The following is a 25,675-nucleotide window of genomic DNA, read 5'->3' on the forward strand; positions in this document are numbered from 1 at the left end:
AATTCTCACTAGTAAATTATAGACTTTAAAGCATAATATCTTAAAGTTTGGGGGGGTTATTTTGCATAGAGCACTTGCCAGACTTGGGCTCCTTTCCTATGGGTGGGTCCCAGTTCAATCAAACCATTCAGAACCACTCTTCCAATAGCCCCACTGTGATCCTCCGTGTACTCCCTCTGGGGAATCTCTGGTCGGTAGTCAGCGCTTAGAACAGTGCTTGGAATATAGTAAGCACGTAACAAATACCATAATAATTATTATTATTATTGTTCTGGACAGGGCAGGACAGGGCAGCCCGAGAATAAATTGGAAAAGATTCAAAGCAGACTTACAAACTGCCGCTTTCCTACTCTCTCAGGGCAAATACAGATTTATGCTGGGGGAGAGGAGTAGACAGTGCTGATTTCTTAGGTGTTACTAAGAAGGGAGGGAGGCAGCCTGGAAAACATGTCTTTCTGGTAGATCAGCAGTATAGCCTGCTGGTTAGAGCCCGGGTCTAGAAGTCCTTCAGACCTGGATTTGAATTCCAGCTCTGCCACTTGTCTGCTGTGTGACCTTGGACAAGTCACTTCACTTCTCTATGCCTCAGCTACCTCACAGCAAATGCTTGTTCTGTGTTCCACTTCCCTCCTCTTGAGCCCTTTACCTTTTCCTCCTGAGGATAGTGTGAGGAGGAATGGGCTAATATTGACTCCAAGTACTCCAAACCAATAAAAGTACTAAGGAGGAATATGGCTCCACTGAGGACAGCATTCTGCAGTCTAATGGATCTCTATCTCCCTGTGGCTTTTGCTCCCTGCCAGGCTCTAAGCCCTCCGTTTCTTTATCTGCCTTTATCTGCTATGTGACCTTAGGCAGTCACTTCTCTTCTCTGTGCCTCAGTTATCTCATCTGTAAAATGTAAGACTACCAGCCCTATGTGGGACAGGGACTGTGTCCAACCTGATCTGATTTTACCCACCCCAGCACTTAGTACAGTGCCTAGCACATAGTAAGCACTTAACAGATACCACAATTATTATTATTATTTGGAGAGTACAGTATAACAAGAAACAAACACATTCCCTGCCCATGCTGAGTTTACAGCTGGGCGGGGGGATAGAAATGAATATCAATTCATCACTTAATTATAGATACGTAAATACATTACAGATATATAAATGAATTACAGAGCATCTAGTCTGCTGGGTGGGGGAGAATAGGATGGGATCCCTACCCAGGCAGAAACTCTCAGGCAAGGTTAGCTAGGGAAGAGCACAACCAAGAGGCCACAGCGAGTACAGAGGACTGTGGTTGACAAAATTCATCTCCTTTTACATTCTGGGATAATCTCCAAGCAACAGACTCACGGCTTGACACGTGTACCATGGAAGGAGTGTATTAGAGACTGGACCTGTATCAGCCTGCAAAGACCCCAATCAATCAGTGGTGTTTATTGAGAAGTAGGGTGGCTTAGTGGAAAGAACGGGGGCCTGGAAGTGAGAATACCTGGCTTCTAATCTCAGCTCTGCCAATTTCTCTCTGCGTGACCTTGTGCAAGTCACTTAAGCTCTTTGTGCCTCGGTTTCCTCAACCATAAAGTGGGGATTCGATACCTGTTCTCCCTCCTATTTAGACTGTGAGACAGGGGCTGTGTCTGACCTAATTAATACCTACCCCAGAGCTTCCCTCTCTTCCTCCCTTCGAGGCCCTACTGAGAGCTCACCTACTCCAGGAGGCCTTCCCAGACTGAGCCCCTTCCTTCCTCTCCCCCTCGTGCCCCTCTCCATCCCCCCATCTTACCTCCTTCCCTTCCCCACAGCACCTGTATATACGTATATATGTTTGTACATATTTGTTACTCTATTTATTTATTTATTTATTTTACTTGTACATATCTATTCTATTTATTTTATTTTGTTAGTATTTTTGGTTTTGTTCTCCGTCTCCCCCTTTTAGACTGTGAGCCCACTGTTGGGTAGAGACTTCTCTATATGTTGCCAACTTGTACTTCCCAAGCGCTTAGTACAGTGATCTGCACACAGTAAGCGCTCAATAAATACGATTGATGATGATGATGATTATGATGATGACGCAGAGTAAGCACTTAACAAATACCATAAAAAAATTATTTTGAGTGCTTACTTGTGCAGTGTACTGTAGTGTGTGCTAGAGCACTGTTCTAAGTGCTCCATTTTAGTGTCAATCAGTCTGCACAAAAGGACAAGTGACCTGGAACCAGGACCCAAAGACAGACCGCCAACCAAATGAATCCTAGTCTGTGGTCACTTATTCCCAACAGGAGGGAAATAGGCAGTCAACTACATGGAATACAAATATCCAGAAGGAAGCAAATTTGTCCTATAAATGGGCCACGGTAAAGAGAAGCAGTATTGTCTGGTGGAAAGAACACAGATCTGGGAATCAGTGGACCTGGATATACTGTAAATGTTCAATATATGCGGCTGAATGAATGACTCCTACCTCAACTCCTATTACCGTACTATTTCCCCTATCCCAAATTAATTCATTTATTTTAATGTCTGTCTCCCCCAATAGACTGTAAACTCCTTATGGGCAGGGATTGCATTTACCATCTCTGTTGCAGTGTACTTTCCCAACCGCTTAGTACAGTGCTCTGCACTCAGTAAATAATGAATTGCACTGATTGATTGACTTCTTGCTGACCTCCCTGCCTCTGGCCCCGACCTCTCCAATCCATACTTTGCTCTGCTGCCTGGATCATTTTCTAAAAAAATTGTTCTGCCACACGTCCCCACTCTTCCCCAGATCCCCAGGGTTACCCATCAGATGTCGCATCAAGCTAAAACTCCTCACTATTGACTTGAAGACATTCAGTTAGCTATCCCCTTACCTTTCCTCACTCCTCTCCCACTACAAGCCAGCACACACACTTCATTCCTCTGGCACATGCTTCACTCCTCTGGCACCAACCTACTTACTGTGCCTTGATCTCATCTCTAGCATTATCGACCACTTGCTCCCTCTGCTTGGAACTCCTTCCCACTTCACATCTAAAAGGCCATTATTTTCACCATCTTCAAAACCCTCCTAAAATTACATCTCCTCTGAAGAGGACCCACCTAGAAGATCATTGTATCTGAAGAGGTATATTTAGAGGCCCGAGTCTCAGCATGTAGGCAAGGCTGGGGGCAGGTTAATGATGTGTCAGAAACCCAGAGGGATGTTAGCAAACATTCCCCCATTTGGGTGCTGTAAGTGTAGCTTTGAGAGCACTCCTTTCCACAATGCAGGGCAAACATTCCTCTAGTTATAATAATAATAATAATAATAATAATAATAATAATACTGATGGTATTTGTTAAGCACCTATTATGAGCCAGGCATTGTACTAAGTGCCGAGGTGGATACAAGCAAATCGAGTTGGACACAGTCCCTGTCCCATGTGGAGCTCACAGTCTCAATCCCCTTTTACAGATTCATTCCTTCATTCATTCAATTGTATTTATTGAGCGCTTACTGTGTGCAGAGCACTGTACTAAGCGCTTGGGAAGTACAAGTCGGCAACATAGAGAGATGGTTCCTACCCAACAACGGGCTCACAGTCTAGAAGGGGCCTGTTCTGGGCTCCCTCCTCCCCGCCTCCATTTTCCCTTGCAGGAATACCCCAAGATACAGCAGGGTTATATATATGGTCTTTGGATATGTGGCTATACTGGCTATAAATAAAAATCTTTTTTCCAAAGTCTCTGAAAAAGTACCAAATTTCTGTCCTTGTTATATTCTGTTCCATTAGGCATCACTAAACTCTTAAACTCTTAAACTCACTAAACTAAACTCTTGAATCCAAAAGCCTATTGAGACCCACTGCCTTCCTGCCACTGGGAAAAACAACAGGTTGGGAGCCTAAGTGATCCCAATAGAGCAGATTTGCTCAGTATCTTCTAATCTCTCAAACGCTTCGTATAGTGCTCTGCACACAGTAAGCACTCAATAAGTACGATTGAATGAAATACGACTGAATGAATCTCTCCCCTTCCCCTAGCCTGTGTAGAAAATCCTCTGAAACACAGAGCCTTCAGGACACCTGTCCTTTTGAAAGCAAGCCATTGGTGTTCTCATTCAGTCATTCATTCAATCGTATTTATTGAGCTCTTACTGTATGCAGAGCACTGTACTAAGTGCTTGGGAAGTACAAATCGGTAACATATAGAGACGGTCCCTACACAACAACGTTCTGAATGCCTTGTTTCCGACAATCGCAATTCCATGGACACTTGTCTCTCAGATCGCCCTACCTCCAACTGCAATCACTCTGGTAGTGTACCAAGAGAGTTTCCTTCGTAAAAATGTGGAACTGGTTTACCATTGCCTTCTTCCATGCAGTAAACTTGAGTCTCCACCCCCGACTCTCTCCCGCACTACTGCTGCCCAGAACAGGCGATTTTTGACTTGTAGCCGATTGCCTTCCACTCGCTAGCCACCAGCCAAGCTAGGAATGGGAGGGGTAGGCCTCTGCTTGACTCTCCCTCCTGTAGCCAAGACTGGTAAAGTACTGGAAACTCTCCAGGTGCGATCCTGAGAGAGGTCTGAGTGCCTAGAAGCATTCAAAATAAGACCTCGGTGACATGTGTCTGAGAGGCATGTGGAAATGGTTTCCCATGTACCACATTTGCTGCAAAATAGTCCTTTCAAGTTATTGTCACCCTGAGACCCTGAACACCTAGAAAAGGCTCCGTTACCAGATGAGTAGAAGGCTTTGGAAATTCTGCGCAATCACAAAAAAAGGAAAGGGAAAAGAGAAAGGGATGAGCAAAGAGTCCTCACTTCTGGGGGGACTCAAAAGACCCAGGATTGACACTTTCCCGGGTGAATCCCCACTGGGCCAACTTTGTCGTGAGCTGGAATCTTGTGGGCTCCTAAAGCCAGAGAAGCCAATTGATTTTCCCCAAGTCTTCCCAAGCCACCTGTTATTGTTACCTGAAAATGGAATTGCCCCCACATCCTATCAGAAATCTTCCAGGCACCTCCATTAGTAGCCCGTGAGCACAATGTGGGCTGGTACTATGTCAGAATTATCTACCTTGGGTGACAAGGTCTTTTCCCCAAACACAGGTCAGTACTGAGCACGTGGTAGGCGTTCAATAAATACTATTGAATGAATGAATGAATAAATGAACATCACTTTCACTGTCCAACCTGATTACCTTGTGTCTACCTCAGCGCTTAATACAGTTCCTGGTGCATAGTAAGCGCTTAACAAATACCATTAAAAAGTACGTCTACCAACTCTGTTGTATTGTACTCTCCCAAGTGCTTAATACAGTGCACTGCACACAGTAAGCACTCAATTACAATGATTTATTGATTGATTGATTTTGCACATGACACTAACCATGATGTAAACATTAAGCAAAGTTTGGGTGAGCATTGTTGAGATCCTTGGGGCAGCAAGGTTCAGACCAGGAATTGTGTTATTAATCTGTTTTTTCTCTCTCTCTTTTCACCTTGGCAGGAAAAGCACAGATAAATCTCACTACAGCTCTGTGCTAATCCAAACACCTCCTTGCAAGGGTTTGCTAACAACCATCTGGAGGCCTTTGCTGATTGGCAGAGGTGCACACTCTGTGCAGCGGGAAGATTTCCACTAAGATTCATAATTATAGTCTGGTTTCCCACGTCCAAATGATGATGCTTCTATAATTTAAATTTAAATACATGTCTAGAGATCATGGCCCAGAGGAAAGAGCAGTTCCAGTTCTGCCACTAGGCTGCTGTATACATTGGGCAAGTCACCTTAACCTCTCCTGGTGTGGCCTAGTGGAAAGATTACAGGACCAGGAGACAGGACAAATGGATTCTAATCCCAGTTCCACCACTGGCCTGCTTTGTGACCTCGGGCAAGTCAACTGCTTCTCTGGGCCTCAGTTTCCTCATCTGGAAAATGGGGATTCAATACCTGTTCTCCCTCCGGCTTCGGCAGTGAGCCCCATGCACCTTAGGGACTGTGTCTGACTTGATTATCTTTTATCTACCCCAGTGCCTTGCACATAATAAGAACTTAACAAACACCATAATTATTATTACTATTATCATTTCCTCATTTCAATCTACACTCACTCCCTTGGTGACCTCATTCGCTCCCATGGCTTCAACTATCATCTGTACGCTGATGACACCCAGATCTACATCTCTGCCCCTGCTCTCTCGCCCTCCCTCCAGGCTCGCATCTCCTCCTGCCTTCAGGACATCTCCATCTGGATGTCCGCCCGCCACCTAAAGCTCAACATGTCGAAGACTGAGCTCCTTGTCTTCCCTCCCAAACCTTGTCCTCTCCCTGACTTTCCCATCTCTGTTGACGGCACTACCATCCTTCCCGTCTCACAAGCCCGCAACCTTGGTGTCATCCTCGACTCCGCTCTCTCATTCACCCCTCACATCCAAGCCGTCACCAAAACCTGCCGGTCTCAGCTCCGCAACATTGCCAAGATCCGCCCTTTCCTCTCCATCCAAACTGCTACCCTGCTCATTCAAGCTCTCATCCTATCCCGTCTGGACTACTGCACCAGCCTTCTCTCTGATCTCCCATCCTCATGTCTCTCTCCACTTCAATCCATACTTCATGCTGCTGCCCGGATTATCTTTGTCCAGAAACGCTCTGGGCATATTACTCCCCTCCTCAAAAATCTCCAGTGGCTACCAATCAATCTGCGCATCAGGCAGAAACTCCTCACCCTGGGCTTCAAGGCTGTCCATCACCTCGCCCCCTCCTACCTCACCTCCCTTCTCTCCTTCTACTGCCCAGCCCGCAACCTCCGCTCCTCCGCCGCTAATCTCCTCACTGTACCTCGTTCTCGCCTGTCCCGCCATCGACCCCCGGCCCACGTCATCCCCCGGGCCTGGAATGCCCTCCTTCTGCCCCTCCGCCAAGCTAGCTCTCTTCCTCCCTGCAAGGCCCAGCTGAGAGCTCACCTCCTCCAGGAGGCCTTCCCAGACTGAGCCCCTTCCCTCCTCTCCCCCTCGTCCCCCTCTCCATCCCCCCATCTTACCTCCTTCCCTTCCCCACAGCACCTGTATATATGTATATATGGTTGTACATATTTATTACTCTATTTATTTATTTATTTATTTATTTAACTTGTACATTTCTATCCTATTTATTTTATTTTGTTGGTATGTTTGGTTCTGTTCTCTGTCTCCCCCTTTTAGACTGTGAGCCCACTGTTGGGTAGGGACTGTCTCTATGTGTTGCCAATTTGTACTTCCCAAGCGCTTAGTACAGTGCTCTGCACATAGTAAGCGCTCAATAAATACGATTGATTGATTGATTGATTGATTGATTTGTAAAATGGGAATGAGACAGATTGCAGGCCCATATCTGATTTGTTAAACCTGCATGTGCCCAAGAGTTTAGAACATCAGCAGAACTTAAAAAATGACATGATAATTATTATTACTTACAGTTTGAATTCCCAAATGATCCTACTGAGTTATGATTTTCGGCACATCACCTTCATTCTCTGTAACATGAAAAATTAGATCATTCGAGACCGTCTGAATTGTAAGTGCTTTATGGGCAGGAAATATGTCTGCCAACTCTGTTGCACTCTCCCAAGTGGTTAGTACAGTGCTCTGCACACAGTGAGTGCTCAATAAATACCACTGACTGATTGGTTGATAATAGTTTCCCAGGGGCTGACACAAACCAGGAACACTGCCTACATCCTCTAGATCATTGTAATAATAATAATAATAAAATGGTATTTGTTAAGAGCTTACTATTCATTCAATCGCATTTTTTGAGTGATTACTGTGTGCAGAGCACCGTACTAAGCACTTGGAGAGTATAATTCGGCCAAGTACTGTTCTAAGCACGGGGGAAGATACAAGGTAATCAAGTTGTCCCACGTGGGGCTCACAGTCTTAATCCCATTTTACAAATGAGGAAACTGCGGCACAGAGAAGTTGTGACTTTCCTGAAGTCACACAGCTGATAAGTGACGAAGTCGGAATTGGAACCCATGACCTCTGACTCCCGAGCCCGGGCTCCTTCCACTAAGCCACGCGGCTTCACAGCGTTCACCTACCCCAGCATTTAATAGGATGCCCGATGCATAGTAAGCATTTAAGAAGTACCATGAAGAAAAGAGTGGTGCCATCAGAAAGGGAAGTGAATAATTCAGGGGGAAAGTGGTGAAGGAAATATGGATCGGGCAGAGTTGATGATGGACTATCCCTCCAGGAAGGACTGATGAATCTTGGTCTTGAGACTTGGGAGCCGAGAACCTTGCACAAATGAATTGATTATAGGACTAGTGGTTTGTGCAGCGCCCCACAAATTCTCACTGCTGCCAAACCTGATCCTGCTGGGGAACTGGTGGGAAGAGGAGTAACACACTGCAAAGTGCACATGTAGTCTTTGCCCACCACAGGCAGAGTCAGTTCGAGGGTCCGAGTCTACGTAGAGGAGTAAAACAGGCTGAAAGTAGGGGAGGGAGTAATGAAATGCAACGAGGAAGCTTTATCTTTGGGCCATTTGACATGGAAGAGCCTTGGAAATCCACCAGGCTTGGAGGAGGTAACAGCGTCACTGTCAGGCTCAGCGAAACCGGGAGACTGACATCTCGGAGAGATGGATATTTTCTTTTGTCTCCTTTCCTTTATTTCCTTCCTCAAGGGCCTCTGAGATGTTTCCTGGGTAACTATCCTGTCTGCTGGTTAAAAATTGTCCCGATTTTTGCTGCGTCGAGTCAGAAAAATCAAGACCCTTATGCAAACTTAGTCCCTGATTCCCTGGCTGGCCTGGATGTATCAGTTCCCCCTGCTTCAGAGCCTCAATTTCTGCTTCAATTTGATAATAATAATAACCTTTGTCCTCTCCCTCTCCCGTGGGGACACTGTGAGGCTCAATGATATAATAATCCTTGGACTGCACAGGTGAAAAGATTTCCAAAGATCAATAAGTCCTCCTTCTGCCTCTTACAGATCTGCACGTACACCATCCAAGTCAGATAGGTCTTCTAAGACCTTCGGTTGTGCATCTATAAGTAAGTACTACCTCAATCTTTTGTCTGTCACCCCCTCCCTCCCGCCACTTCTCCCACCTCCGATCCTCTCCTGTCTGGGAATAGAAGTAGGGCTGAAGCTGAAATGTAAATTTTAAAGGAAGAATGTGAGAATTCTACATACATGCTAGTGTGCAGGGATCCTTAAATATCCATTTGAAAAATCTATTTACCCTGCCATTCCTCTAGAGAAGCAGCGAGGCTTGGTAGACAGAATACGTGTCCCGGAGTCAGGAGACCTGGGTTCTGATCCCATCTTCACCATTTGCCTGTCAGGTGACCTTGAGCCATTCACTTAACTACTCTGGTCCTCAGTTTCCTCATCTGTAAAATGGGGATTAAAATACTTGCTCTCTCTCTCCCCTTAGGCTGCGAGCCCCATATGGGACAGGGACTGTGCCATGGACTTTGACCATCTGTGGCTCAGTGGAAAGAGCCCAGGCTTTGGAGTCAGAGGTCATGGGTTCAAATACTGGCTCTGCCAACTGTCAGTTGTGTGACTTGGGGCAATCAATCAATCAATCAATTAATTGTATTTATTGAGCGCTTACTGTGTGCAGAGCACTGTACTAAGCACTTGGGAAGTACAAGTTGGCAACATATAGAGACAGTCCCTACCCAACAGTGGGCTCACAGTCTAGGAGGGGGAGACAGAGAACAAAACCAAACATATTAACAAAATAAAATAAATACAATAGATATGTACAAGTAAAATAAATAAATACATAGAGTAATAAATATGTACAAACATATATACAAGTGCTGTGGGGAAGGGAAGGAGGTAAGACAGGGACGATAGAGAGGGGGACGAGGGGGAGAGGAAGGAGGGGGCCAAGTCATTTCACTTCTCTGTGCCTCAGTTACCTCATCTGTAAAATGGGGATTCAAACTGTGAGCCCCCCGTGGGACCACCTGATCACCTTGTAACTTCCCCAGCACTTGAAACAGTGCTTTGCACATAGTAAGCGCTTAACAAATACCATTATAATTAATATTATTATTATTACCAAACAGAAACTCCTCACCATCAGTTTGCCCCCTCCTATCTTACCTCACCGATTTTCTACTACAACCCAACACGCTCACGCCTCTTCTCTATCATTAACCTACTCGCTATACCTTGATCTCATCTATCTTGCTGCCAACCCCTTTGCCAATATTCTCCCTCTTTCCTGGAGGTCCCTCCCTCTTCATATCTGACAGACCACCACTTTCCCCACTTTCAAAACTCTCCTATAATCACATCTCATCCAAGAGGTCTTCACTAAGTCCCCATTTCCCCTACCCACCTTCCCCTCTGCTTCACGTGCACGCTAGAATCTCTAGCCCTTAAGCACACGATACTCAGCCCCACAGCACTTAAGTACATATCAATCAGTTGTGTTTATTGTGTGCTTTCTGTATGCAGGGCACCATACTAAGCTCTTGGGAGAGTACAATGTAACAGAGTTGGAAGTCAAGTCCCTTGCCCACAGTGAGCTTAGAGTTCATGTATCCTTAAACTCTGCCATTTTGCCTTTCTGCAACTTATTTTAATATCTGCCTCCCGATCTAATCTATAAACTCTTGTGGGCAGGGATCAGTTCTACCACCACAATTGTTTTGTAAGGAAAGGCAGTGATCTAGTATAAAGAGCTCAGGCCTGGGAATTCAGAAGATGCGGGTTCTTATCCCAGCTCTACCATATGTTTGTGATCTTGAGCAGGTCACTTCCCTTCTCTGTGCCTCAGTTACCTCATCTGTAAAATGGGGATTAGGACTGTGAGCCCCATGTGGGACAGGGACTGTGTCCAACCCAATTTGTTTGTATCTACCCCAGCGCTTAGAAGAGTAGTTGGAACATAGTAAGCACTTAACAAATGCCATTATTATTATTATTATTATAATTACTTTCCCAAGTGCTAAATACAGTGCTCTGCACACAGTGAGAGTTCCATAAATACCACTGATAGATTGATTGTATCTGATTTGATTTGTATTGTACCGGCCCCAATGCTTGGCACATAGTAGACCCTTAATGAATACCACAATTATTCTTCAGAGCACAGAAAGACTGACCAAACTATCACCACTAGTGGAAAAACAAGCCACGCACATGTCCTACTGATAGCATTTCCCTGATCCCTTCACTCCACTTAAACTTTAAGATTGTGAGTCCCACAGGGTCCGTGGTTAATTCCCACCTCTTTGCTTAGTGTTTTTTTGTGGCATTTGTTAAGCGCTTATTAGGTGCCAGGCACTGTACCAAACACTGGGGTAGATACAAGCTAATCAGGTAGGACACAGTCTAGGTCCTACTTGGGGTTCACAGCATTAATCCTCATTTTATGGCTGAAGTAATTGAAGCACAGATAAGTTAAGTGACTTGCCCAAGGTCACCCGGCAGACAAGTGGCAGAGCCGGGATTAGAACCCAAGTCATTCATTCATTCATTCAATTGTATTTATTGAGCACTTACTGTGTGCAGAGCACTTTACTAAAAGCTTGGAAAGTACAAGTCAGCAACAAAGAGAGACAGTCCCTACCCAACAATGGGCTCACAGTCTAGAAGGGGGAGACAGACAACAAAACACGTAGACAGGTGTCAAAATTGTCAGAACAACTCTGCACTAGGCCACGTTGCTTAATAAATGTGGTATTCGTTTAAGCGCTTCCTATGTCCTAGGCACTGTACTAAGCGCTGGGGAGGTTACAAGCAAATCAGGTTGGACACAGTCCCTTGTCCCATGTGAGGCTCACAGTCTCATTCCCCATTTTACAGATGAGGTAACTGATACCCAGGGAAATGAAGTGACTTGTCCAAGGTCACACGGCAGACAAGTGGCAGAGCCAGGATTAGAACCCAAGTCCTTCTGTCTCCCAGGCCCAGGCTCTAGCCACTAGGCCCTGCTGCCTGTCTACTTATTAGCATGCAGTAAGTGCTAATAAATACTGTTACTGCTACCCAAAACAAAAGTTCTATGCAGGCTGGTGGTTCACAGATGAAGCAGAGCAAATTTTGGTGACACCCAGATGTCTGAACAGCCCTATATGGGAATACATTTCTTATCCCAAATGGGGAAGGGACTGGAAAAGTTACCCTAAACATTACTTTCTTCATAAAATGATGACTGTGAGCCCACTGTTGGGTAGGGACTGTCTCTATATGTTGCCAACTTGTACTGCCCAAGCGCTTAGTACAGTGCTCTGCACACAGTAAGCGCTCAATAAATATGACTGATTGATGGATTGATTGATAAAACTTAAAACCAGCTTATCAGAGCACTGAGTCTGATGAGCTTTAATCTTGAAGTGAGTACAGAAAGGATCTATCTTGAAATGCAAGCCATTCAGGAGAATGTATCAGTCATGCACTGACCTTTCTAGCCAAAAGAAGCTTGGAGAGCATTTCACTGTCAGTATCCTCATCTTGGAATACAGAAGACACACACACACGTGTGTGCGTGCGTAGAATATAACATAATAAATATAATATAATATAATATAATATAATATAATATAATATATAATATAATATAATAAATATTTCCTCGGAAAGAGTCACTTCATAAATTCAAAATGCCATGATTAGTTTTCTTTGAATTTTCTTTGGATTCTTAGTCTTTCCAAAATTTCCTTTAATTCTGTTTTATATATTTGTCTTTTTAGCACTTAAGTTTCCTGAAGTCTGGAGCAACATAATAATAATAATGATGGCATTTATTAAGCGCTTACTATGTGCAAAGCAACAGCATTCATTCAACCCAATTAGTGACTGGTACTTTGAGGGCTAATCAAGCAATCAATCAATCCTATTTATTGAGCACTTACTGTGTGCAGAAAACTATACTAAGTGCTTGAGAGAGTATAATACAACAGAGTTGGTAGATGTGTTCCCTGCCCACAGTGAGCTTTCAGTCTAGAGGTCTAGAGGTAAACATTATCTACTAATGGATCATGGATGGTGGTGACAATAGTAATATGGAAATTCTAATTGTCTCAACAGAGAGCTTTGACTCCTAGAGTGGCTTCACTACAGATTTACATTCTAAAACAGAAATAGGAGAAACAGAAGGAAAAAAATTTCTCCTAGTAGCTCTTGGGCCTAAAAAAATGCTTCTCATATCTTGGGACTTTTGCCCAACAAATGGGCTTGGAAATTCTGGATCAGACTGACCTATATATGTGTGTGGGTTTCAGAAACTAGAGAAAAGCCGCTGGCTGCATGGTGTTTCTCTCTTTATGCACAGCAATAGGAAGCATAAGGATTGATTTGGACTTTGAAAGGCATTCATTTTACTCAAATGACACTACCAAATAGCATGTGTTATGCCACACATTTGGGAAATATGTTCTGTAGGCAGGAGGTGTCTTTCTTTCTTCCCACCCCCCACCCTCTTTCCCTGGAGGCAGCCCGAAGGCATATCCATATCTTGCCTGGAAGAATGTAAAATGACAAAGGTAATGGGTGGATAAAATTTAATGGTATCCCTAAAAGGTATCTGAAGCTGCTTGGGAGAAGTAAGGCTGGAGAGCGCAGGATGCTGGAAAATCTGCTCAGTTCTGTTGAGCAAAAGCCAGCCTCAGTGATCACACCTGGTTTTGGGGTCCAGACAAGAGGGCTCAAAAGCCAGTATGACTTGATTGGGTTGGCTCCCCTCGTGCCACATTCAGCATCTCTCTTAGATTAGGACCCTGGCTTCTGGAGCCTTTTCTACCAAATTCTTACATCACTGGTGCTAGGAATGGCATTTGTAATCCCATTTCATTCTTTCAAAATGGAGAGAACAGTGTAAACCTTTCCCCAGCTACCTCATCCTAGTACTGGGAGGACGGACAGGTCCACAGATGGAAAATACTCTGAAATCCTGAGAAAAGTGTTGGGGGACTAGAGTCAAGGGATTCTTTATCGGACGGCTGAAGGTGCCCTCAAATATGGATGAGGAGGGGGTGGGGACAACTCACTTTTAGAAACCAAGTTCTACTGGTCAACAAAACAACAACCCCCTCCAATGCTTAAAACAGTGCTGGGCATCTAGTAAGTGCTTAACAAATGCCATCATTATTATTATTAACACCAAACTTGAGGGCACTGGCTATGTTCCTCTTTGCACGATTCACTAACTCTTGATTGGATATGTTAATATGCTTTAGGAACTCTTTTCTTTTATTAGCTACTGTTTTTATTCATTTCGATTTTTCAAGAAGTCGGTCCTCTTAGATGTTCCACCACACACACACACACACACACACACACACACACACACACACACATCACACTAAACACACTCCTCCTTTCCGCACTCACATACGAACCTTCCCACTGATGTACATTCCTCTCTGAGACACTCTTTCTAGGCACACATACACACACTTCACCCATATACAAAACAAAATTAGAAGAGTTGAATAGCTCCCGATGTATTTAAAGGATGAAAACTTACCCCTAACAATACAAAGCCATTCCTTTCTATAGGATTGAAATCAAGAATATCTGATCTGAAAGAACATTTTACCGAGGGCCCAGACATGATTCTACCTTGCTCTCCAAAGGGAAAAGCCATTCAGTTCTCTTGTTATGTCTTTCATTAAGACCTGTAGCTTGTCATCCTGCTCATATATGAAGGATGAATGCTGCCTTTCATGTTTTTCATTTCCTCCCATCTAAGACCCTTTCAGCACATGAAAAGGATCCCGGGTACTTTTTGTATTTTGATGTAAGCTGTTAAAGTATGGAAAAAACACTGCCTGATGATTCCAAAATAGAAGCTGAGCTGATAGCCATATGGTCCGTATTTTAAGGGATTGCTCTTGTTTTAATCAACCAGTCAAGGAAACAGAAAGCTAATTTTTTCGTGCTCACTAAGAGGAGAGTAATAGGGCTGGCGAAAGTCCAGCCAAGAGTAGGCAAATGCTGCACAAACATCCTCAGAGCCCTGCCAAAGCGCTCTTCCACCCTCCCTTGTCTTCAAATCCAAATTTACCTCTATCCCACACAGATTTATTGTCATCCCCCTCTCATTAGTGTCAGTTCCCCATATTAGTACGGCTGAATCACGCTACAAAAGGGGGAAAGAGGGGAGGTTAGGGGAGGGGAAAGGTGAGGACATGAAGGGGAGGAGAGGAGAAGGGAAAACCCTACGGGGCGGCTCATGCCAACTCCAGAATACAGTGAGGGGCTTCTTCCTGGATGGGGCCTCCAGTTCGGATCTCAGTCCGGGCCCGGCTGGCCATACTCTGGGCACTGGAGAGGTGCCTCATTTTTGCCTGCTGGTACAGGCAAATTTGGGCACATTTCATCTGGAGGGTTCAGTAAGTGGGGCTGTCACCCCAGTACTGAACCTAAGCCCTGCAGAGAGACTGATTTCCTCTTAGACCGTGAGCTCCATGAGGGATACTATTCTATTTATTTTGTTAATGATGTACAACTAGCTTTACTTCTATTTATTCTGATGACTTGACTGACACCTGTCCACATGTTTTGTTTTGTTGTCTGTCTCCCCCTTCTAGACTGTGAGCCCGTTGTTGGGTAGGGACCGTCTCCATGTTGCCAACTTATACTTCCCAAGCACTTAGTACAGTGGTCTGCACACAGCAAGCGCTCAATAAATATGATTGAATGAATGAATGGAGAAGCAGCGTGGCTCAGTGGCAAGAGCCCGGGCTTTGGAGTCAGAGGTTATGGGTTCAAATCTCAGCTCTGCCAATTGTCAGCTGTGTGACTCTGGGCAAGTCGCTTCACTTCTCTGGGCCTCAGTTCCCGCATCTGTAAAATGGGATGAAGACTGTGAGCCCCCCGTGGGACAATCTGATCACCTTGTAACCTCCCCAGTGCTTAGAACAGTGCTTTGCACATAGTAAGCACTTAATAAATGCCATTATTATTATGAATGATTGAGACTTGGTCGGAGCTGCCTATCTTGTATCTAGACCCGTTTTTTTTGTCTCCTTTTTGTTAATGGTATTTGTGGGGTACTTGCTGTGTGCCTGGGAATTAAGTGTTGGGGTAGATACAGGTTAAACAGGTTGGACACTGCCCCACTTAGGGTTATATTGCTATATCGTACTCTACCGAGCAGGTAATACTGCACTCTGTACACAGAAAGTGCGCAATAAATATGATTGACCGACTCATAGTCTTTATCCCCAATTTACAGCTGAGGTAACTGAAGCACAGAGAAGTTAAGTGACTTGCCCAGGGTCACACAGCAGTGGAGCCGGGATTAGAGCCCAGGTCCCTGACTCCCAGGGTGTCAGAAGCTCTGTCCACTAGGCCACACTGCTTCTTGATGAGGTAGCTAGAGGACAAGGTTTACACTATTTTCTCTGTTTTGAAAGAGGGAAATGGGATTACGAATGCCGTCTCCAGAACCAGTGATAGTAAGTGTTGTTAGAAAAGGCTCCAGATGGGAGTTTTAGCACTGTGCACAGTGCTTGGCACAAAGTAAGCATTGCACAGATACCACGATTATTATAATTAAATATTATCATTACTATTTTGACGGCAAGGCTACAGGGGATGGGGGTGAGCAGTGTCAGATTGGGGCTGGATCCCTGGAGAGCGGGGCGGGGAGGGAGATGAGCATCCTCGGAGAGAAAACCGAGCGGACTCCAGTTTATCCAAGTGCCGTCATGGCTAAGCCTGTTGGGGACTGGCATCTATACCCTCTCTGTTGTGCTGGATGCTCCCGAGCCTTTAGTCAGTCAATCGTATTCACTTTCGCGGTTAGGTCTGGGAGTCAGAAGGTCATGAGTTCTAATCCCGGCTCCACCACGTGTCTGCTGCGTGACCCTGAGAGAGTCACTTCACTTCTCTGGGCCTCAGTTCCCTCATCTGTAAAATGGGGCTGGAGACTGTGAGCCCCACGTGGGACAAAGACTGTATCCAACCCGATTTGCTTGCATCCCCTCACCCAGCGCTTAGTACAGTGCCTGGCACACAGTGAATGCTTCAGGAATGCCGTCCCCCTCTCCATCCCCCCATCTTACCTCCTTCTCTTCCCCATAGCACCTGTATATATGTATATATGTTTGTACATATTTATTACTCTATTTATTTTACTTGTACATATCTATTCTATTTATTTTATTTTGTCAGTATGTTTGGTTTTGTTCTCTGTCTCCCTCTTTTAGACTGTGAGCCCACTGTTGGGTAGGGACCGTCTCTATATGTTGCCAACTTGTACTTCCCAAGCGCTTAGTACAGTGCTCTGCACACAGTAAGCGCTCAATAAATACGATTGATGATTGATGATGATGATTATTAGGATGGGGATTGTTAAGCCCTTACTGTGTGCAAAGCATCATACTAATCGCTAGTCCAGGGCTCCGTACCTAATAAGCTTTCGGTACACATACAGTTCAGTAGAAAAGCTGCGTGACTCAGTGGAAAGAGCACGGACTTGGGAGTCAGAGGTCATGTGTTCAAATCCCGGCTCTGCCAATTGTCAGCTGTGTGATTTTGGGCAAGTCACTTAAATTATCTGGGCCTCAGTTACCTCATCTGTAAAATGGGCATTAAGACTGTGAGCCCTCCGTGCAACAACCTGATCACCTTGTAACCTCCCCAGCACTTAGAACAGTGCTTTGCACATTGTAAGTGCTTAATAAATGCCATACTTATTATTACATAGCATGGCTGGCTCGATCGATTGAATCAGCATGGCTCAGTGGAAAGAGCCCGGCCTTGGGAGTCAGAAGTCATGGGTTCTAATTCCGGCTCCGCCGCTTGTCAGCTGTGTGACTTTGGGCAAGTCACTTCACTTCTTGGTGCCTCAGTTCCCTCACCTGTCAAATGGGCATTAAGACTGAACGCCCCTTGTGGGACAACCTGATCACCTTGTAACCTCCTCAGTGCATAGAACAGTGCTTTGCACATAGTAAGTGCTTAATAAATGCCATCATTATTAAAATAGAATAGTAAATATGTACAAGTAAAATAAATAGAGTAATAAATCTGTCAAATGGGGATTAAGACTGAACACCCCTTGTGGGACAACCTGATCACCTTGTAACCTCCCCAGTGTATAGAACAGTGCTTTGCATATGGTAAGCGCTTAATAAATGCCATCATTATTAAAATAGAATAGTAAATATGTACAAGTAAAATAAACAGAGTAATAAATTTGTCAAATGGGGATTAAGACTGAACGCCCCTTGTGGGACAACCTGATCACCTTGTAACCTCTCCAGTGCATAGAACAGCGCTTTGCACATAGTAAGCACTTAATAACTGCCATCATTATTAAAACAGAATAGTAAATATGTACAAGTAAAATAAATAGAGTAATAAATTTGTCAAATGGGGATGAAGACTGTGAGCCCCATGTGGGACAACCTGATCACCTCGTATCTACCCCAGCGCTTAGAACAGTGCTTGGCACATAGTAAGCACTTAACAAATATCATCATCATCACTCCTGTTCTCCAACGCCCTCCACAACTTGGCAATCCTCCCGAGTCCTTCTATCAATCAATCAATCAATCAATCGTATTTATTGAGCGCTTACTGTGTGCAGAGCACTGTACTAAGCGCTTGGGAAGTACAAGTTGGCAACATATAGAGACAGTCCCTACCCAACAGTGGGCTCACAGTCTAGAAGGGGGAGACAGAGAACAAAACCAAACATATTAATAAAATAATAATAATAATAATAATAATAATAATAATAATTATGGCATTTATTAAGTGCTTACTATGTGCAAAGCACTGTTCTAAGCGCTGGGGGGGATACAAGGTGATCAGGTTGTCCCACGTGGGGCTCACAGTCTTAATCCCCATTTTACAGGTGAGGGAACTGAGGCTTAGAGAAGTTAAGTGACTTGCCTAAGGTTACACAGCAGACATTAATCAATCGTATTTATTGAGCACTTAAATAGAATATAATAAATAGAATAGATATGTACAAGTAAAATAAATAAATAAATAGAGTAATAATATGTAATAAATATGTACAAACATATATACATATATACAGGTGCTGTGGGGAAGGGAAGGAGGCAAGACGGGGGGGATGGAGAGGGGGGCAAGGGGTGACTGTGAGCCCACTGTTGGGTAGGGACTGTCTCTATATGTTGCCAACTTGTACTTCCCAAGCGCTTAGTACAGTGCTCTGCACACAGTAAGCGCTCAATAAATACGATTGATTGATTGATTGATTGATTGATTGAGAGCCCTTAGAGCGCGTGGAGGATTGTCTTTCCGACTGATTGCGGCCCAGTCCGAGGCGGTGGTGGGCGCAGGGGCTCGGCCGGTGGGACATCATCATCATCAATCGTATTTATTGAGCGCTTACTGTGTGCAGAGCACTGTACTAAGCGCTTGGGAAGTACAAATTGGCAACATGTAGAGGCAGTCCCTACCCAACAGTGGGCTCACAGTCTAAAAGGGGGAGACAGAGAACAAAACCAAACATACTAACAAAATAAAATAAACAGAATATATATGTACACGTAAAATAAATAAATAAATAGAGTAATAAATATGTACAAACATATATACAGGTGCTGTGGGGAAGGGAAGGAGGTAAGATGGGGGGGATGGAGAGGGGGACGAGGGGGAGAGGAAGGAAGGGGCTCAGTCTGTGAAGGCCTCCTGGAGGAGGTGAGCCCTCAGCAGGGCCTTGAAGGGAGGAAGAGAGCTAGCCGGGATGGGGTGGACACTCCCAGGACGGGCCGGGCATCGGTGCTGAGCGGACAGCGGTCCGGACTGGCACTGCCCAGCTGGGCCCCCTCCTCTCCGCGGGGAAGGTCCGGCCCAAAGGGCAGCAACAACGTGGCCCAGAAGCCTGGCAAGTGGGGCATCCCCCTTGGCACTCCGCAGCGCCCACGCCTTCGCCTTCAGTGGGCACCGAGCAAGGTGACTTCAAGGTCATTTGGCGAGCTCTCCAGCTTGCGAGCAAAGGGACGTCCCCGGCCCCCGGCTCCGGAACTTTTTGCCCGCGCCCCCAAACTTCTCCAAGAAGCCCCGGGCCCTTCTTGCCCTTCCACTCTTCGGGACCCCCGGGAGAGATCTGTCTGCCCTGCTGCTTCCCTCGGTGATCCGGGAAAACTAAAAAAAAAAAAAAATCCCCAACCGGTGCAGGTGAGCGATCTGTGGCTTCGGATGGGTTAATCGCGTCTTGCAGGAGATTTGGGGTGGGGGGCTGGAAAAGATACTATCATTACATATTATATATATATATAGATAATAATAATAATAATAATAATAATAATAGCATTTATTAAGCGCTTACTATGTGCAAAGCACTGTTCTAAGCGCTGGGGAAGTTACAAGGTGATCAGGTTGTCTCACGGGGGGCTCACAGTCTTAATCCCCATTTTACAGATGAGGGAACTGAGGCCCAGGGAAGTGAAGTGACTTGCCCAAAGTCACCCAGCTGACAAGCGGCAGGATGGATGGATGGATGGATGGATAGATAGATATAGATAGATAGACAGACAGACAGACAGACAGACAGACAGATAGATAGATAGAATAATAATAATAATAATACTAATGGCATTTGTTAAGCGCTTACTATGTGCAAAGCACTGTTCTAAGCGCTGGGGAGAGGAAACAAGCTAATGAGGTTGTCCCATGTGGGGCTTACAGTCTTAATCCCCATTTTATAGACGAGGGAACTGAGGCTCAGAGAAGTTAAGTGACTTACCCAAGGTCACCCAGCAGACATGTGGCGGAGCCAGGATTCGAACCTATGATCTCTGCCTCCAAAGCCCGGGCTCTTTCCACTGAGCCACGCTGCTGTGAGCCGATAGATGATAGATAGATAGATAGATAGATAGATAGAATAATAATAATAAAAATAATGGCATTTGTTAAGCACTTACTATGTACAAAGCACTGTTCTAAGCGCTGGGGAGGGGAAACAAGCTAATGAGGTTGTCCCATGTGGGGCTTACAGTCTTAATCCCCATTTTACAGATGAGGGAACTGAGGCTCAGAGAAGTTAAGTGACTTACCCAAGGTCACCCAGCAGACCTGTGGCGGAGCCGGGATTCGAACCTATGATCTCTGCCTCCAAAGCCCGGGCTCTTTCCACTGAGCCACGCTGCTGTGAGCCGATAGATAGATAGATAGATAGATAGATAGATAGATAGAATAATAATAATAATGATGGCATTTGTTAAGCGCTTACTATGTACAAAGCACTGTTCTAAGCGCTGGGGAGGGGAAACAAGCTAATGAGGTTGTCCCATGTGGGGCTTACAGTCTTAATCCCCATTTTACAGGACAAGGGAACTGAGGCTCAGAGAAGTTAAGTGACTTACCCAAGGTCACCCAGCAGACAAGTGGCGGAGCCGGGATTCGATCCTTCGATCTCTGCCTCCAAAGCCCGGGCTCTTTCCACTGAGCCACGCTGCTGTGAGCCGATAGATAGATAGATAGATAGATAGATAGATAGAATAATAATAATAATAATGATGGCATTTGTTAAGCACTTACTATGTACAAAGCACTGTTCTAAGCGCTGGGGAGGGGAAACAAGCTAATGAGGTTGTCCCATGTGGGGCTTACAGTCTTAATCCCCATTTTACAGATGAGGGAACTGAGGCTCAGAGAAGTTAAGTGACTTACCCAAGGTCACCCAGCAGACCTGTGGCGGAGCCGGGATTCGAACCTATGATCTCTGCCTCCAAAGCCCGGGCTCTTTCCACTGAGCCACGCTGCTGTGAGCCGATAGATAGATAGATAGATAGATAGATAGATAGATAGATAGAAAGAATAATAATAATAATAATGATGGCATTTGTTAAGCGCTTACTATGTACAAAGCACTGTTCTAAGCGCTGGGGAGGGGAAACAAGCTAATGAGGTTGTCCCATGTGGGGCTTACAGTCTTAATCCCCATTTTACAGATGAAGGAACTGAGGCTCAGAGAAGTTAAGTGACTTACCCAAGGTCACACAGCAGACAAGTGGCGGAGCTGGGATTCGAACCTATGATCTCTGCCTCCAAAGCCCGGGCTCTTTCCACTGAGCCACGCTGCTGTGAGCCGATAGATAGATAGATAGAAAGAAAGAAAGATAGATAGATAGATAGATGATAGATAGATAGATAGATAGATAGATAGATAGATAGATAGACAGACAGACAGATAAACACCAGGCAGGAAAGAATGCTTTTTGCCAGGAAAAGGACCAGATGTTGTCACGTGCCGGAGGGGACGGGGGATGGAGCTGAGAGAGACCTGTCGATACAGGTGCTTTAGCACGCGGGGGTGAGTGTGTATGTGCGTTGATTTCTTTTTTTTTTTTTGGCAAATCGATTAAAGCGAGTTGCAGTGGTGCGTACGCGCGCGTGTGTCTGGATGGTGTCTGTGTACCCATCCGGACCCGCGTACACGCACAACTCCGGAGAGCTCTGGGCCGGGAGCCCCACTTTCTGGAGCTCGGGGGGCGCCTTGGGAGGATGCAGATCCGTAACGGTGGGGAGCCCGGTCGCCTGGGTCCGGGGAGGGGGTTCCTGAGCGGTTCCGGAGGGGGTCGGGGGAGCAGAGCGCCTAGGGCAGGGGGAGGTGCGGACTCGGGCGGCTAGCAGAGGCAGAGGAGGCGGGAGGAGGGCGACGGGGCTGCTCTGCGGCCGATCTGCTCGGCAAGGAAGGGGCTGCATCCCTCCGAGGCGGTGACAGCGCTTCCCTCTCCCCCCTCTGCCTCTCTGCAGGAATGTGATCTACCATGCTCATCCTCAGGCTGCTCAACCTGGTGGCTCCGGCTTACTTCGTGAGCATCTCCCTGGTAACCTTCATCCTGCAGCTGTTCCTCTTCCTGCCCAGCATGTTCGAGGACCCTTCGGCGGCCCCACTTTTCTCTCCGGCTCTTCTGCACGGGGCCCTCTTCCTCTTCCTCTCTGCCAACGCCCTGGGCAACTACATCCTCGTGATCCGGAACTCTCCCGAGGACCCGGGCACCTGCGGGAACCCGGCGGCCGGCGGGGCTGGACCGGTGGCGGGGAGGGGAGAGGGGAGCAGGAAGCCCCTCGCCCACGGGGCTGGCACTCACTTCTGCAGACTCTGCTCGCGAGCGACCCTGAGGCACGACCATCACTGTTTCTTCACAGGCAACTGTATCGGTGGCAGGAACATGCGTAACTTCATCATGTTCTGCCTCTATACTTCCCTGGCTTGCCTGTACTCCACGGTGGTCGGCGCGGCCTACATCTCGACCGTCCTTTCCATCTCCTTCGCCCACCCTCTGGCCTTCCTCACGCTCCTGCCTCACTCCGTCAGCCAGTTTTTCTCAGGTACGTCGGTGTCATCCATCCTCCTTTCCCCCCCGACCGGCTCTTGGGACACTCTCTGGCTCTGGGGTCCTTCCTGCATGGCCCCACGGGGTAGACGATACCCAGTTTCCTCCGGATTCCAGCCAGTGGAAAAAGTTGGTCTTGCAGGGATCGTGTCGGTAACTGGGGGGGTGAATACGGCACCGGGCCGTCCCAGCGGAGCAAAAGAAATCCTCTTCTACCCAACCACCCTCCTCTGGCCTACCGCCTCCCCAGCCCTGTGGCTCTCTCCTTCCCTCTGGAAGTCGGGGGCAGATGCCCGAATAGGTGGGTGTTCAAACCCAGGCTGGGTTAAAGCTGTGTTTTTCTGCCTCCTCTCTGTCCTGTTAGAGAGCAGGAGCGCAAACCGGCAGTGGGGCCTAAGTGAAGGGAGGGCAAGTCTAGGCACTCACCTGACGAAGGTGCTCACCTCAGGCAGGTGAGTGTCCAGACCCTGAGAGTGCATCGTCCTGAGTCAAACGCTACTGCAAACAGCGTGTTTCAGAGGAGGCTGCTTGGGGCTGCTCTCGCTGTGGCCGCTGAGACCGCTTCCGCACCTTCCGTGGCCGCTGTTCGGCTCTGGATCCCTTTTGGGCTTCGCTTTCCTGAAAGAAGGTTGGGGAAAGGATGTGGTTAGAGTCAGGTTTGGAGGGAAAATGGGGAAGGGACCAGTCTCTTCTCCAACCCCCACATCCCTGCTGACCATCAGCTCCTGAGTGGCGAGGGAGGACAGGTGAGACCCCTCCACCAGCAGGCTGCCTCCAACCTCACTCCCATAAACATAGAACAACTCAGAAAGGGACCTTTTCAGGGAAAATATCACTGTGGTGGCCCAAAGATGCTGAAAACGGAGGCCTCCTGGGGGCTATTTCCACTTAGAATGAAAGCCCCGTTCTTCTGGATGGGTGTAGGATGCCAGAGGGAGGGAAGAGAAGGTCGTCGAGACCAGTTCAGCCCTCAGCTCGGTATCATGTTTGTCTTCCATGTTGCTATATGACTTCTTGCAGGGCATCGTGGCATCGTTTCTCTCCGGGACACGGAAGTAGAGCTCCCATTTCCCATTGGGTCAAGGGTCACAGGGAAGACAATAGCAGTGCAGGAGCTAGAAGTCACAGACCTCCTGAGACTCCCTTCACCTGTCACTTAAGGAGATTGCATTTTACCCTGGCTTAAGGGGCTGCTACTACTCAACTAGCTGAAGTAACAGTGAGGAGGAGGAGTGTGGGGTTGGGAAAGAGGGAAAAAGCGAGGGCAGAGATGGGAGAAAGTCGTGAGGCTGAAATCAAGTTTCCTTTTGGAAGCAGTTTAATCGTTCAAAATGACTATTTCAAAGGGAGGATCCTGAAATAATCCTCTTTTAATGATAAGAAAGAGACTGGGAACCACTCCAGAGGGCAACCAGAGATCTATTCATAATTTACTAAGTTCTGGGGAAAAAAAAGTGGAAAAAAGTACCCCTCATCTTGAGCCAGTATGTCAGTGGAAGAACAGGGTGGTGCTGCATTCGGATGGTTGCGGGCACTTAAAGAGCAGACTGGGGAGAACAAATGTGGAGCTTCTCCTACAGATGGCTAAGGATTCTCCACATGGCCTGTTCACTCTCCTGCATCGGAGGCATAAGCCAATTAGCTCATCTCTTCACTCTCCTTCTTGATGGGAGAGATTTCCCCCATCCCCTCCCTTGGCCCCCAACACTCTCATTCCTCTCATCCTCTCTCTCTCTCTCTCACCATCTCTGAATTTCTCATCTTCTCCTCTCCATCTCTTATCCTCATTTCCCCTGTCCTCTTATTCCAGAGGAAGGGAAAAGCCCCTAAACGTTCCCTCCAACCAGCTTGCTTCTCTCATTTTGAAGGAAGAAGGAGGAAACAAGTACAAGAATGTGAAAGTCAGACTCTGGCTCGCAGTATTTTTTTCTAGGAGAAATTTAGGTTTTGTGACACAGTCTGGTGACACACACGGTCTAGGGGAATAGAAGTGAGAGTGGCTGGGTGGAGGCGTTGGTGGGGAGGAAACGGGACTGATCTGAAAGGGGCCATTTAGCATGTGAGGTGAGTGAAAGACAGAAGTTCTCATCATTGTCCTTATGAGGTAGACAGACCGTCATCTTTTTAGAGAGACCGGCTGGCCCTTGTAATTCAGGTCTGACTGAACAAGCGGTCTCCTTTCTATCAGCCTCTGCCTCTTCGTCCGTAAAATAGGGGTGGAAGAACACGTTTTTTCTCTGGGATGCTGTGGGACTTCACTCTTTGGAACAGAGGAAGTGATACAGAGGCAGTGGCTCTTGGTTACCCTTGGAAGCCTTAAAAGAAAGCTGGTCACTGGGATAATCTGAACTAGAGATGAAGTTAATAATCATCATGATTATACCATTTATTAAGCACTTACTCTGTGATAAGCACTGGGGCAG

General features: G+C 46.4%; 1 protein-coding gene and 1 non-coding gene across 7 annotated transcripts in view; one reads left to right on the plus strand and one right to left on the minus strand.

Moving 5' to 3' along the window:
• ZDHHC22 (zinc finger DHHC-type palmitoyltransferase 22) overlaps nt 1–25,675 on the plus strand; it is a 47,092-nt gene that overhangs the window by 15,443 nt on the left and 5,974 nt on the right. For 5 of the 6 annotated variants that reach the window (XM_038766951.1, XM_038766264.1, XM_038769896.1 and 2 more), the window contains 2 exons: nt 8,947–9,008; nt 22,669–23,247. In XM_038766951.1, coding sequence (XP_038622879.1) covers nt 22,683–23,247 — 565 coding nt within the window. In that variant the 5' untranslated portion in view covers nt 8,947–9,008; nt 22,669–22,682. Of the gene's footprint in view, nt 1–8,946; nt 9,009–19,858; nt 20,089–22,668; nt 23,248–25,675 lie in introns of those variants that run through there. The other variant, XM_038767697.1, reaches the window with a different exon arrangement.
• LOC119934140 lies at nt 4,412–4,549 on the minus strand. The gene has a single exon (XR_005452867.1). It is a non-coding gene; the product is annotated as a small nucleolar RNA SNORA7 (small nucleolar RNA).

The sequence above is a fragment of the Tachyglossus aculeatus genome, chromosome 1, assembly GCF_015852505.1.
Source record: "Tachyglossus aculeatus isolate mTacAcu1 chromosome 1, mTacAcu1.pri, whole genome shotgun sequence".
In the NCBI taxonomy this organism is placed as follows: Eukaryota; Metazoa; Chordata; class Mammalia; order Monotremata; family Tachyglossidae; genus Tachyglossus; species Tachyglossus aculeatus.